This window comes from Scyliorhinus canicula, chromosome 12, assembly GCF_902713615.1.
Source record: "Scyliorhinus canicula chromosome 12, sScyCan1.1, whole genome shotgun sequence".
Classification (NCBI taxonomy): Eukaryota; Metazoa; Chordata; class Chondrichthyes; order Carcharhiniformes; family Scyliorhinidae; genus Scyliorhinus; species Scyliorhinus canicula.
The window spans coordinates 19,733,723-19,748,029 of NC_052157.1; the positions used below are offsets into that span (position 1 = coordinate 19,733,723).

General features: G+C 45.9%; 1 protein-coding gene across 1 annotated transcript in view; it reads right to left on the reverse strand.

Annotated features, from left to right (window-relative positions):
• Positions 1–399: 399 nt before the first annotated feature.
• The window catches only part of LOC119975190 (cytosolic carboxypeptidase 4), a 287,106-nt gene continuing 273,198 nt past the window's right edge, over positions 400–14,307 (reverse strand). The window contains exon 23 of the mRNA XM_038814795.1: positions 400–1,203. Within this exon, the coding sequence (XP_038670723.1) occupies positions 1,059–1,203 (145 nt within the window). The 3' untranslated portion in view covers positions 400–1,058. The remainder of the gene's footprint in view (positions 1,204–14,307) is intronic.

The following is a 14,307-nucleotide window of genomic DNA, read 5'->3' on the forward strand; positions in this document are numbered from 1 at the left end:
GAGAAACCGCACACCCAGCAAACTATAACCCGTAATCCCTGCCTGCGATTTACTGATATGAATGGCAGGCAGTGGCCAGTGGGGTACCACAGGGATTGGTGCTAAGACCACATATTTGTATATTCTCAGGCCCGACAATCTGGTGGACCCATCAAATTCACAAACTGGTTACGGAGCAGAAGGAGGCCATTCGGCTTGTCGCGTCTGCGCCAGCTCTCCAACTGAACCTATTTCTAAGTGTCATTCCCCTGCCTTTTCCCCAATAAGTCCATCAGAACGCCACAACTTGGCTAGAGCTGAGCTGAGTCTCACTCTTATGCCCATGTTTCCACCAAAACAAAAGTAAAATATGTTGGAAATGCACTGATGTTTCCTCCCTGCTTAACCATACCCATCAACATAAGGGGGGGGGGGGGGGGTCCTTAAGGACTATCAGTAAGGAGCTAGACAGAGCATCGACACAGGAATGTACAAGTGAGGAACCAGACAAGGTCAGGGCTCGATCAGCGAAGGTGGGAGGGGTGAGTCATCTATTTAAAATGTTACTCCAAAGCAATCTAAACTATGTTACTTTGGACCATAGTCTACCTGACATGCACCCTCTTATTATCACGGTTCCTCCCCAGTTTCCAGCAGCTTCACACTGAAGGCAGGGACCCTCTGTAGGTGTTACCCTGTAAGTGAGAAAATTCTGCTGAGACCCAGGCCCTTCCCTCTGACACTGCCAACATTAAAAGGCTAAAGCCTGCTGAGTTCAGGGTTCCCTGCAGATATGCGAGGCCTCTATGTGCAGCCGGAACATGAGGACAAGCAGGATTTTACAACATAACAGAAGGTTACAGAAAAGCAAAATACTGAGTGCAGCATGTTCACAGCCAAAGCAGTTCGTGCAGATAACGTCCAGATCATCTCAGGAGAGCGAGAGACAAATTGTTTTCAGGAGGTTTTCACGTGGTTCCAAAGCTCTCTTGTGTCTGATATCACCGCTGTAAGGATTGGCCTTGTGGCAGTTCTTTTATCAACGTTTGGGATCCATTCTCGGGTTCTGTAATGGACAATCACTTCTTATGCTCCAGTTCATCGTCCGAGCTCACGTTGAGCTCAGTGACAAGGTCGATGGGGTCGTCATCCTCCTCGGTGTAGTTATCTGTGTAATAATCGATCTCCTCAGGGCACGGGGGTTCATCATCTACACTCACATCACTGTGTGGAGAGAAAATAGTCAAAGGAAAGAATCATTAGTTGCTTTTGCAATTGAAAAAGTCAAATCAAGGTTGCATTTGGTTGTGTGAAGCCTCTAGTGATGATTTCTGTCAGATTACCGGGACACCAATCAGTGCAAGTGCAGGGCTTACTGTGGCTTTTCCAATACTTCCCAGATTTCGCAAGAAAGAGCAGGATGTGTGCACGAGGAGTGGGAAAGGGCATGGTAACTCACTGCAATTTAAAATGGGGCTGCTGGGCCTTGCAGTTTTATTCAGCAAAAAAAAACCCAGAAGTGCTTCATTTTCATACAAGCCAGTTTGCACATTGCAATTGATCATTCTGCGAGAAACCGACCTTTAAAATATGCCTTCCACCCATTGCCTTTGGGATCTCGGGGAGCCCACATATCCGCTGCTCCCAGTGTGTATAGGTTGTAAACACATCAGGCGGAGTATTCCAGCCATGCCCGCCAGCGGGATCCTCCAGTCCCAGAGGCAGGACGGGATACTCCAGCCATGCCCGCCAGCGGGACCCTCCAGTCCCAGAGCCCCTCAAAACGCTGTCGGCATCGGCAGGACCGGAAGATCCCACCGGCAGCCAAGGGCGAGCCGCCTACGCCATCGGAAACCACGCTGCAGGGGGGAGAATTCCACCCACCGTCAGGTGCCTTTCCCCCATTTGCCCACCTCCAAGATCAACATCAATTATGATTTGTTGGGATACAGCTCTTAATACAGCAGATAGAGAATATCTAACAACAACAACGTGCAGTTGTATAATATTTGACAAAGTAGCAAGAGGTCACAAGGCTCATCGCTGAAGCTGTACGCCAGTGATACACAACCTAGGCTGGCGACTGGGCTGCATGAAAGCTCCTTCTCCTTCATCTCAGTGGGTGGCAAGATTGAAATCGGGGTTTTTTTTTAACTAACCATGATCCCATGAAGATTGAATACGCTTAATGTATGCCGAAAATTACATAACAAGTTATAGAAAATGCTTATTCATTTACATAGAACATAGAACATAGAACAGTACAGCACAGAACAGGCCCTTCGGCCCTCGATGTTATGCCGAGCAATGATCACCCCACTCAAACCCACGTATCCATCCTATACCCGTAACCCAACAACCCCCCTTAACCTTACATTTTAGGACACTACGGGCAATTTATCATGGTCAATCCACCTAACCCGCACATCTTTGGACTGTGGGAGGAAACCGGAGCACCCGGAGGAAACCCACGCACACACAGGGAGGACGTGCAGACTCCACACAGACTCCACATATTGATAGAATTGTCATCAACCTCAAATGGTTAAAACAAAATAAATATTCACGCTTGATTGGATGCAGAGGGAGCGCACGGCTCTCGCAGTCAATGTTGTGAGCAGTCAGCACGCACCTCACTTCGCCCGCCCGAGCTTCACGTGCGAATCACTTCAGTCATACCGGTTGGAATAAAAACTGCGCGGATGGAAACCAGTGGAATGCGGTAACTCTGCACGGTCAACAAAATGTCTTGGGGGGCCACACTCAGAACCCGGAGCATGTGGCTCCTCGGCCACAGGCTTCCCATCACCATTGTAGACACTGGGATATCAGGACAGACCAGTAGATTGTTTCTAATTCGTCGTATCATACTCTTAATATTAACAAAATTTCTCTTCAGGCAAATAAACAAGAAAGGCGAAAATATCAAATTGAGCAGGTGTCTAACCAGAATAGCTAAAGAAAAACTTCTATCATTGACATGGGGGGTTTACTAAACCTCTAGGATTGGTCTGGGGTCTCCAGGAATTGCAGTTCAGTCTCCAGGGCACTGCTGTGGGCAACCATGGAGAAAAATCATCGAGACATTAAAAAAACAATTAAAAAATTATTTTCTTTGAACATTTTTCTTTAACAGATCTAAATACATGAAATTGGGGCAAAAAAAAAAGCTTTTTAGCTGACAATCAAGCATCAACCAATCAGAACATAAAATCCATAGACGTTTCCATAGAATCGGTACAATGCTGAAGGCCATTTGGCCCAACGGGTCTGCACCCACCCTACGAAAGGGCACCCTACCTAGGCCCACTCCCCCGCCCTACCACTGTGACCCCATAACCCCACCAAACCTGCACATCTTTGGGCACTAAGGGGCAAATTAGCGTGGCCAATCCACCTAACCTGTGGGAGGAAACCGACGCACCCAGAAGAAACCCACACAACACGGGGAGAATGTGAAAACTCCACACAGTCACCCAAGGCCAGAATCGAACCAGGTCCCTGGCGCTGTGAGACAACAGCGTTAACCACTGTGCCACCGCGCCGTCTTTTGGCTTTCCAATTGGTGTGGGAAGGTAGTGTGTCGCAAGGATGGATTTCTTGGCCGAGTAGCGGCTGAAGCCTGAGGGCAATTCATGAGATGAAACTTTCAGGAATACATTTAATCAACTCTGCGTGGCCAGAGTGCCTGGTAAAGGCAGATTCAATTGTGCCTTTGAAAAGCGAAAAAGGGGCAGCACGGTGGTGCAGTGGTTAGCACTGCGGTCTCACGACGCCGAGGTCCCAGGTTCGATCCCAGCTCTCGGTCACTGTCCGTGTGGAGTTTGCACATTCTCCCCGTGTTTGCGTAGGTTTCGCCCCCATAACCCAAAGATGTGCAGGCTAGGTGGATTGAACATGCTAAATTGCCCCTTAATTGGAAAAAATGAATTGGGTACTCTAAATTTATTTTTTAAAAAGAAAGAAAAGTGAAAAAGGTAAGCATCTGAGGTGAAAAATAAATGGCAGGGCTGCAGGGAAAGGGGAGTGGGACCACCTGAATTACTCTTGCAGAGAGCCAGCATTGATGTGATGGGTGAATGTGCCTCCATCTGTTCTGTTGTTCTTCTTGACTCGATATTAGTGAGGAAGGCAGGCTTGTTGGAGATCCAACATCCACTCGCAATCCTTAAACCACATTGAGAGTTGACTGGCGCCAGCACTAACAACAACCTTCGACAGTAAACAGGTTATACCTGAGGATCATGAGAGAAAGTGTGGAAACATTCTATTCTTTGGTAGAAATGAGGAACTCGGGACATTAATTCTGAAATGGCCTGATACTTGAGCGGTAGCACGGTGGTTAGCACTGTTGCTTCACAGCATCAGGGTCCCAGGTTCGATTCCCGGCTTAGGTCACTGTCTGTGTGGAGTCTGCACGTTCTCCCCGTGTCTGGGTAGGTTTCCGCCGGGTGCTCCGGTTTCCTCCCACAAGTCCCGAAAGACGTGCTTGTTAGGTGATCTGAACATTCTTAATTCTCCCTCAGTGTACCCGAACAGGCACCGGAATGTGGCGACTAGGGGCTTTTCATAGTAACTTCATTGCAGGGTGAATGTAAGCCTATTTGTGAGACTAATAACAATAGTTATTCCTATTATTATGAAGAAAACCAGACACAGCAGGATGGTGACTCAGGCGATTCATGCCGGCAGTTCCTGTCAAACATAACCGAGCTTGTTTCTGTGATGCAAGTTTACCAGTGCTTTTAAAAACTTCTTCGAACTTGTCACATGCATGGCGCTTAATAAAACAAATTCTGTGCTATCATATTACTGTCAAATTGTGTAATAAATATGCTTCAAGGGACAATCATATTTATTACAACATTCATACATTATGTCAAAAACCTTTTATTGGATTCCAGCACAGCATCTGATGTTAAAAATAACACTCGATTCCTCCTGGGTCTGGTTAATAGACAGTGGGTAATTTGCAGATTGGCAGATATCCTGTCTCAGTCTCGGCTTATATTGCTGGGGAAGAAATTGGGGCACTGTTCGCCTGCTTAGGAAAAGATGAAAAAACAAACCAGTGCAAATATGTGGTGTTTGGATGGGCACAGGATCAAACCCACCTCTGCAGGTCGGGTTGCATCTATGGACAGAGAGAGGCTGAGATAGATTTTCAAGTTTGTGACCTTTCGTCGGAAAATGTTCTGCTGAAGAATCACAGATGCAGGAACATAGCAACATAGGACTTGGGAGCAGAAGCAGGCCATTTGGCCCATCGAGCCTGCTCTGCCAGCCGATAAGATCATAGTTAATCTGATTGTTCTCTCAACTCCACTTTCCTGTCTGTCGCCCACAGCTCTTTACTCCTATGTCTTATCGAAAATCTATCTGACTCAGCCTTGAATAAGTTCAATGACCCAACCTCAACTGCTCTCTGCGGAAGAGAATCCCCAGAGAGAAAAATAACTTCTCCTCATCTTCTCTCTTCACAGATGCTGCCTGACCTGCTGAGTATTTCCAGCATTTTCTGTTTTTGTTTCAGACTTCCAGCGTTTGCATTATTTTGTCAAGATAATCTTTGATATCCCATAACCCTATGGCCAGTCGACACTCATTAGACTTACACTTATATAAATAAGATGTGGAGATGCCGGCGTTGGACTGGGGTGAGCACAGTAAGAAGTCTTACAACACCAGGTTAAAGTCCAACAGGTTTATTTGGAATCACTAGCTTTCGGAGCGTAGCTCCTTCATCAGGTGAGTTTGGTACTAAGGGGCAATTTAGCATGGCTATTTAGATGGAGACTCACCTGATGAAGGAGCTACGCCTCGAAAGCTAGTGATTCCAAATAAACCTGTTGGACTTTAACCTGGTGTTGCATAATCAACAGGGGCTGGTTTAGCTCACTCGGCTAAATCGCTGGCTTTTAAAGCAGGCCAGCAGCACAGTTCAATTCCCGTACCAGCCTCCCCGGACAGGTGCCGGAATGTGGCGACTAGGGGCTTTTCACAGTAACTTCATTGAAGCCTACTCGTGACAATAAGCGATTTTCATTTCATTTCATTTTCATTTCATTGCATCAAGACGCAGCTAGAATAGTCACTGCTGGAGGGTAACTTCTATCTGTTGAATTATCATTTGCAAGAGCTTCAGTAGAGAAACATTTGATGTTCCTGCTGCCTCCCTCATCCCCTGCATTACTCGGGCAGCATGCACCCATTGCATATTTCACCTAGCATCACAGAATGGAGTCCATTCAGCCTCTTGAGATTGTGCTGGCTCACTACCTGGCTTTCTTCCCGTAGTCCTGGACATTCTTCCTTTTCAGATAATAATCCAGTTCTCTCTTGAATACCTTGTTCAGAGTCCACGTTTATTTCTAGGTTCTGATCATTTTAGTTGGCCGATAGCTCCCTGTGTGTCAGCGCTGCCTCCTGGTAAAACCTTGCACCTGAACACAGGGGAAGAAACTTCAATCTGACCAAAGGCCTCACTACAATAATGATGACCACTGCCTATGCAATCCGCTGGCTGCTGTCGATTGTATATTTTACGCACTTAATTTGCCTCAGAACAATGCAGGGATGACATTAGTTTCTTAATGTGCAACAGATTTCATTTACAGTGTTTAGAATATCTCTATCAATAGTCATATTCATGGCTCAGTTTCTAGTAGCTTCGATGGTGTCTATTTACCTCACCCCGAATCCTCATGCAGACTTAGCAAATCACGCACAGTGTGCATAGATCGAAGACCAGATTAAAGATAATAATAATCTTTGTTGTCACAGGTAGGCTTACATTAACACTGCAATGAAGTTACTGAGAAAAGCCCCTAGTCGCCACATTCCAACGTCTGTTCGGGTACACAGAGGGAGAATTCAGAATGTTCAAATTACCTAATAGCTCGTCTTTTGGGACATGTGGGAGGAAACCGGAGCACGAGGAGGAAACCCATACAGACACAGGGAGAATGTGCAGACTCCGCACAGACGGTGACCCAAGGCGGGAATCATACCTGGGACCTTGGCACTGTGAAGCCACAGTGCTAACCACAATGCTAGCGTGCCGCCCAGTTCAAACACAGAGCAATTAAACCATTGAACAATCGACTGTCCAAACAAAATAGAAGCACAGCTAGAAGGCCCACAGCCTTAAAAGTCCAGTGCGAATCGAAAAACTCTAGTTATAGCATGGACACCATATGCTTGCTGCCTGTATTTTGCAGACCCTCCAACCGAGACGTGCTAGGTGTCAGTTTTAAAGTGAAGTAACTGTGGACTCTTCTCTGAATAGACACAGGGCCGAGAGACACCAACACTAAGGATTGTTTTCTTTCAGATTTCCAGCAGTGTTTTTCCTCCGTACCTGATTCTTCTCCCTCTGCACATGGCAAACAAGCCTTTCCCCAGCACAGAGTCGAGGAAAATCAGCTCCAGCATTCCGTTTTGAATCCACCAGGATGAGGGATGGCAGTACTGGGAATTAATCATTTACCCTCTGCACTCAATAATTTAAACCTTGGCCTTCAAAGGCCAGTCGTAAATCTTCCCTTTCGGCCCAGAGGATGAATATCATGGCTGGAAGTCTTCTGGCTGTTGATGTTGGACTGCAGCCAGGAGATCCAGAGCTGGCAGCCACTCCTGCTGTTGCAGGCGTGGGGTTCATCAAACTAATTGATATGGACTGAACCGGCAAATTCTGGTCGGGTGAGGCAGAATACATTACAGCCTTGACTCACGTGGAGGCTGGGAGTGAGAAAAGTCGAAAACATTTCTGTGTAAATGACCTTTAAGATTTCACTTTATCTGATAGCACTGAAATAAGACTAATTGGGTTCTAACTACCTGGTTCATACGATCTCTTTTTTAAAGTAAAAGAGGAATCACACCTTCTCAGATGTAAAACACCAAATCCCAGTCTCCTGTCTAATTTTAGTCTGGTAACTTGTGTAATGCTCCCTGTTGCGTTTTGTGTCTCGGAGCTATGATGATACACTTCAGATTCTATATGTGCAACAGGAGTTTTATTCAATGCTTTAAAATGTCTATTGTTTGATGCTTGGAGCAACTGGCCTCAGTTTAGTTTACTTTTCCAAGTGACCACACCCAGTCTCAACCAATCATGCATGATGAGCAGTCAACAGACAAACATTTTGGGGCAGCATGGTAGCATTGTGGATAGCACAATTGCTCCAGGGTCCCAGTTTCGATTCCGGCTTGGGTCACTGTCTGTGCGGAGTCTGCACATCCTTCCCGTGTGTGCGTGGGTTTCCTCCGGGTGCTCCAGTTTCCTCCCACAGTCCAAAGATGTGCAGGTTAGGTGGATTGGCCATGATAAATTGCCCTTAGTGTCCAAAATTGCCCTTAGTGTTGGGTGGGGTTACTGGGTTATGGGGATAGGGTGGAGGTGTTGACCTTGGGTAGGGTGCTCTTTCCAAGAGCCGGTGCAGACTCGATGGGCCAAATGGCCTCCTTCTGCACTGTAAATTCTATATAAATTACTGACCATTATACCTTCCCTCTTTAATAATAGCCTCTACTAACTTGTCTACATCCATTATTGTAAGACCAACACTCAATATCTGTGCAATTTGATGGGTAAGTTTGCAATTAGTGCCCAGACGTTTCTGGTAAAGCACCAGTGCTTTCTGTTGCTCTGACTACAACCAGCTGCTCCTGAGTACTAATGCTTCGTGTATTACCCAATGTAGCACCGCAACCTTCTCCATACTCGCAATCTCCCTCAGAGTGGTTGTTGCTGGGTTTGAGAGGGATTTGCGAGTGAGGTGCATGCTGTGTAGTGCTGCCCTAAATTGTTGGTTGCCGAGGTCCCTGTTCCTTGGTCTCGTACCGCATCTCCGGGAGGCAAAGAGAAAGAGGGGTCAGAATAGTTTCCTGAGCTGCCAGGCTGACCTAATTGTAATTTTACAATTTATGTATTGTACTCAATATGCAAAATAAAAGACAATGATCAAAATACAATAGGAAGAGGTGCTCAACCCTCCCATTTACCCTCTCCAGAAAACGTAGCACATCCTTCTCACAAGGAATTAGAAATTTCAAATTCAGGGTGGAACCAATTCTGGTCAACCCTTGTCTGTGGTTAGGAACTGCTTTGTCCCAGAAAAAGAAAGCAGAAGTGTCACATTAACTCATGACCCACGGTGTTATGTCTATATGAATAAAGACCAGCAATGCAACATAAGATTGTGAGGAATGGAACACTTCCAAGTGAAGACTGGGGAGATAACACTGACCACCTGAGGGTTATTGATGGACTTGACAGGGTAGGGTTAATAATAATATATTAATAATCTTTATTATTGTCACAAGTAGGCTTACATTAACACTGCAATGACGTTACTGTGACAGTCTCCTAGTCGCCACACTACGGCGCCTGTTGGATTACACAGAGGGAGAATGTCCAATTCACCTAACAGCATGTCTTTCGGGACTTGTGGGAGGAAACCGGGGCACCCGGAGGAAACTCACACAGGGAGAAACGTGCAGACTTCGCAGAGACAGTGACCCAAGCGGGAATCGAACCTGGGACCCTATTGCTGTGCAGCAACATGCTAAATACTGTGCTACCGTGCCGCCTATTGTCAAAAGGATATTTCCCCTCACTGGGGAATCTAGAACTAGGGGGAATGGGTTTAAAATAAAGAGCCTCCCAATTAAGTAGGAGAATGTCTTCTCTCTGAGGGCTGTGACGTTTGAACTTCTCTGTACAAGAGAATAGTGCAGGCTGATCAGATACATTCAGGCAGAGTTAGATGTTTTTCTACAAAGGTTATGTGCGCGGTGGGGAGGGAGGGTCACAAACTGGAAAGTGGAGCTGAGACCATGATCGTATTGAATGGCAGAGCAGACTAGAAGGGTCGAATAGCCAATTCCTGCTCCTATTTCTGATGTTAGTTATTGAAAGGGGGAGGTAGCCGTGCATAACAGACAAACTTACATCCTTGGAAAAAATGATCGGCTTGCCTTGGCCTCCAAATGTTGTTTCTGCCCCTGAGTCAGAAGCTCCACTGGACTTGAATTCAAATCCTTGGCTGATGCGCCAATCTAACACTGACTGGAGGAGTAAATGCATCGCTGGACGTAGCGTCTCTGCTGAGCCGGATGTAAAAGATCCAACGATCCTATTCAATGAAGAATAGCAGAGCTGTCCTGCTCAACATGACCAAATAACTGGTCGTGTATTTCTCCGCTGTTTGTCGGACTTTTGTTGTGGGCACACTGTCGATTGATTTTACCAATGAAAGAACAATGATCACCTTTCTCAAGGATTTTTTTGCTCGAAACTCTTTGGCACATTCCGAGAATGCGAAAGGTGCAATTAAATGCAAGTCCTCTCTTTTACCTATGCCATATTCAGTGGCCTGATGTTCAATGGTGGAACTGGCACTGTTTGTACTTAGACTGGGGGCTAAGTTCAAGTGAAGGGGGCACACTCCACATGGCTGAAGTGGTTCCACAGATTGCAGACACGATACAGAGGTCGAAAAATACAGGTAGCCACCCCGATATTAAAAGCAATACTGAGAATGCTGGAAATCGGAAAAGGGAACAGAAAATGCTGGAAAAACTCAGCGGGTCTGGCAGTATTGCCAGAGTTAATGTTTCGAGTCTAATATGACTCTTCATCAGAACTGAAGCCACCCCTGGTTAGTTTAACAGAGAATGGAGAGTGATGATCCATGATACCAATAATTCAAATTTGACTTGCGTTTGGATTTTCCTGCCCTGCTCACAGGATTACCATAGTGATCAGGAACCGTTATCACTGACAAAAGCTCATGTCTGATTTTGAATTGCTCAGTCTTTTCTACAGCTGATTTACTTTTGTAGCTTTTAAAATTGCTCAAAAAGGTTTCACATGGGTTTTTAAATACTGAATAAAATACATCGTGTGCAGACGAGTTTATTATGGGAATCTCTGATTCTAACCTTTTCCGATGAGGCTTTCCGATGCATAAATTCTTTGCTCTTTGTAAGTTCTAGTCATCTCAATATTTACCAAAATAGGCTAATTCATCCAAAAGCCTAATGTAAACCTCACCTGAGCAAGGCAATGTCCGTGCCCAACGCATTAACAGTAATGCCCCGACAGCATTCGGACCCTCGAAGCAAAGAGAAACCATTGCATGCTGTTTTGCCTTCAGGCTGTGTACAAGGAGGGTAGCACAGTCAATAGGCTGTGAGCTACCTTGTCATTGTCCCTGTGCACATGCTGAGTGAGATTGAGCATTTAATAGTCATGAACTTGAAACCTTTAAGGAGGTTGATGCTGTGATGTGATGTAATTCATTCCTCAAAGCACAGTGACCTCCCACATTTATTTTACATAATTTTTGTTCAACGTCAAAATGTCAGGGGCACAATCGGGGCATTGTGCTTTTCATAAAGATTGAACAGTTGGCATAAATTTCCATTATTTGCCGGAGGATTATTAACTCGGTCGGAAGGCCGATCACCTCAATTGTTGCGTATTTACAAACATCGCGGGCACATACGTAGATCATACATAGAAAATAGAAACAGACGGAAGCCATTTGGCCCTTCGAGCCTGCTCCGCCATTCATTATGATCATGGCTGATCATCAAGTTCAATACCCTGATCCCACCTTCTCCCCAATATTTGCTCGCGGGTCGCGTAACTATCACTTGTCACTCATTACTCATTGTGTCCCTACTAAGCCACCAAATCACTGTGATTAGGCCCCTCTAAAATGTAAACTCGTGAGGCTATAAGTGGTGCTGGGACATTGGGGAGCAAAATCAGGAATGTTTATCGTCGCGCAAAGGATGTAAATCTCCTCCCAAAGCTTTCACGTCAGTGATGGAGATGTTGTTAAGAAAGGTTATCAATGGACAAGGAGTGGGCGTCACAGTGGTTAGCACTGCTGCCTTACGGCACCAAGAAACATGATTCTTACCTGGCCCCGGGTCACTGTCCGTGTGGGGTTTGCACATTCTCCATACGTCTGCGTGGGTCTCATTCCCACAACCTAAAGATGTACAGGGTAGGTGTCTGGCCACGCTAAGTTTCATAGAATGCCGACAGTGCAGAAGGAGGCCATTCGGTCCATCGGGTCTGCACTGACCCTCTGAAAGAGTATTTCACCCAAGCTCACACCTCCGCCCTATCCCTTTAACCCCTTAACCTAACCTGCACATCTTTTTGGACACTAAGGGGCAATTTTATCATGGTCAATTCACCTAACCTGCATATCTTTGGACTGTGGGAAGAAACCGGAGCACCCGGAGGAAGCCCACGCAGACACGGGGAGAACGTGCAGACTCCGCACAGACAGTGCCCCGAGGCCAGAATTGAACTCGGGTCCCTGGAGCTGTGAAGTAGCAGTGCTAACCACTGTGTCGCTGTGATGCCCCTTGATTAGAAATTATTATTTTTTAATCAATGGAGCAACGGTGGCAAAACCAAGTTGGGGTGTTGATCACCAATATTTCACTGAATGGTGAAATGAGATCTGAGGGCAGAATAACAACGTTCCTTTTCTATTCTTTTTCCATCAGATCCTCTTTGTGTATTTCCAGCCGTTTCTGTTTTGATATGTTAGAGAGGTCGATCTGACCATTATCTATTGTTTGATTCCACGCCAACATCATGGTTCCGGAACAGCAACTGAACATCATAATGTCGGGGAAATGCAGAGTCTCAGAAACACCAGCAAATGCAGTCTGTCTGATTTACGATCAGAACAATCCGAGTCTAATAACTTGCTGAAAAGCAAAATGCTAAGTTCGCTTGAAATCTGAAATGAAAAAGGAAAAAACAAAAAACTGTAAACGTTCATCAGGTCCAGATGCTTCCGTGGAGAGAGGAATGGAATTCACTCTTCAGATCAATGGCCTTACATCAGAACAGGGAAAATGCGAAAGGCGTAATCAGTTTGGGGCACAGGATGGGAGGGAAGGCCTGTGGCAGGGTGGAAGACAGGCCAGATTCACTGACAAAAGATTCACCGTACAGGGCTAAAAGGGAATGGTGATGAGGCAAGAAAAGAAACAAATGTGTGTTATAGAGAGTGGGTGAGTAGAGAGCAAAAATAAGAAAAAAATAGAACCAAAACATTCAAAAAAAAGACGAAAGAATGCAGGACGATACAGTTCCTTTATCCATTTTCAACTTTCCAGTCAAAGCTCATTGCCCTGTTTTTGTTTCTTGGTTCAGGAGCAATTCAGGCAGCAAAGAATCAGTGCAGAAGGAGGCCATTCGGACCATCGAGCCTGCACCGACTCTCTGAAAGAGCATTCCACCCAAGCCCACTCCCCCACCCTATCCCCATAACCCCTTAACCTAATCTACACATCTTTGGACACTAAAGGGTAATTTAGCCTGGCTAATCAGCCTAACCTGCACATCTTTGGACTGTGAGAGAAAACCAGAGCACCCGGAGGAAACGCACACAGATATGGGGAGAAACGTGCAGACTCAACACAGAGAGTCACCCAAGGACTGGAATTGAACCCGGGTCCCCGGCGCTGTGGGGGAGCAGTGCTAACCACCGTGCCGCCCACTTCTACAAGCTCTAACCTCTTCAGTAAAACTCGCATGGCTACACATTTGTGCAGTCATCGTTCTGTACCCAACTGCAGGGTGACCTACTCCTATAAAATTAAATAAGGGGCATTTCGACCAAGGGAGCGCGAGAGATGTGGGTCAGGGTGGTGGGGATGGGGCAGATGCACTGTCTGGTTACCATAACTCCCCTTTCTCCTCTGGTTTGATGAAGAAGTCCAAGCAGAGAAATGGGTCATTGGCAGTCGTGTAAAGTGAGCAGATAGTTAATCGTCGATAACCTGGCTCTCTACCGCGCTGGGTTTTCCTTTCCTGCCCGCCGTCGGTCCAGTTTCACGCTACTGCCATCGACTAATTTCATCCATGTCTTTTCTGCTGACCAACAAGGAAACAATTGAACTGTGCAGACGGTCACAGTTGCTACTGGATATAAGAGTGAGGGTCCAATGAGAAGAGGAATCAGGTGCCACCATCGCCAGTTTGCTTTGAGCTACTGGGTGGTTGTGAAAAGTGCTATATAACGGCAAGTGTTTTTTTTTGTGGCACCTAATTATGTGCGATTATCAGAGGAATGGGACAGCAACAAAGTCAGATGGGATAGGACATCGCATTAAACAGAACATACAACCCTGCTGATGATTATGTTTCCAGCTGGGTGACAACTGCAATCACAAGAGTATTTTGCAAAGCGGCTGAACTTTGCATTGTACAGCTTGTACAGCTCTATATTTTTGATCATTTGAATTTCAATACTTGCTTTGATGTTCTATCGCATTTTGTAAAAA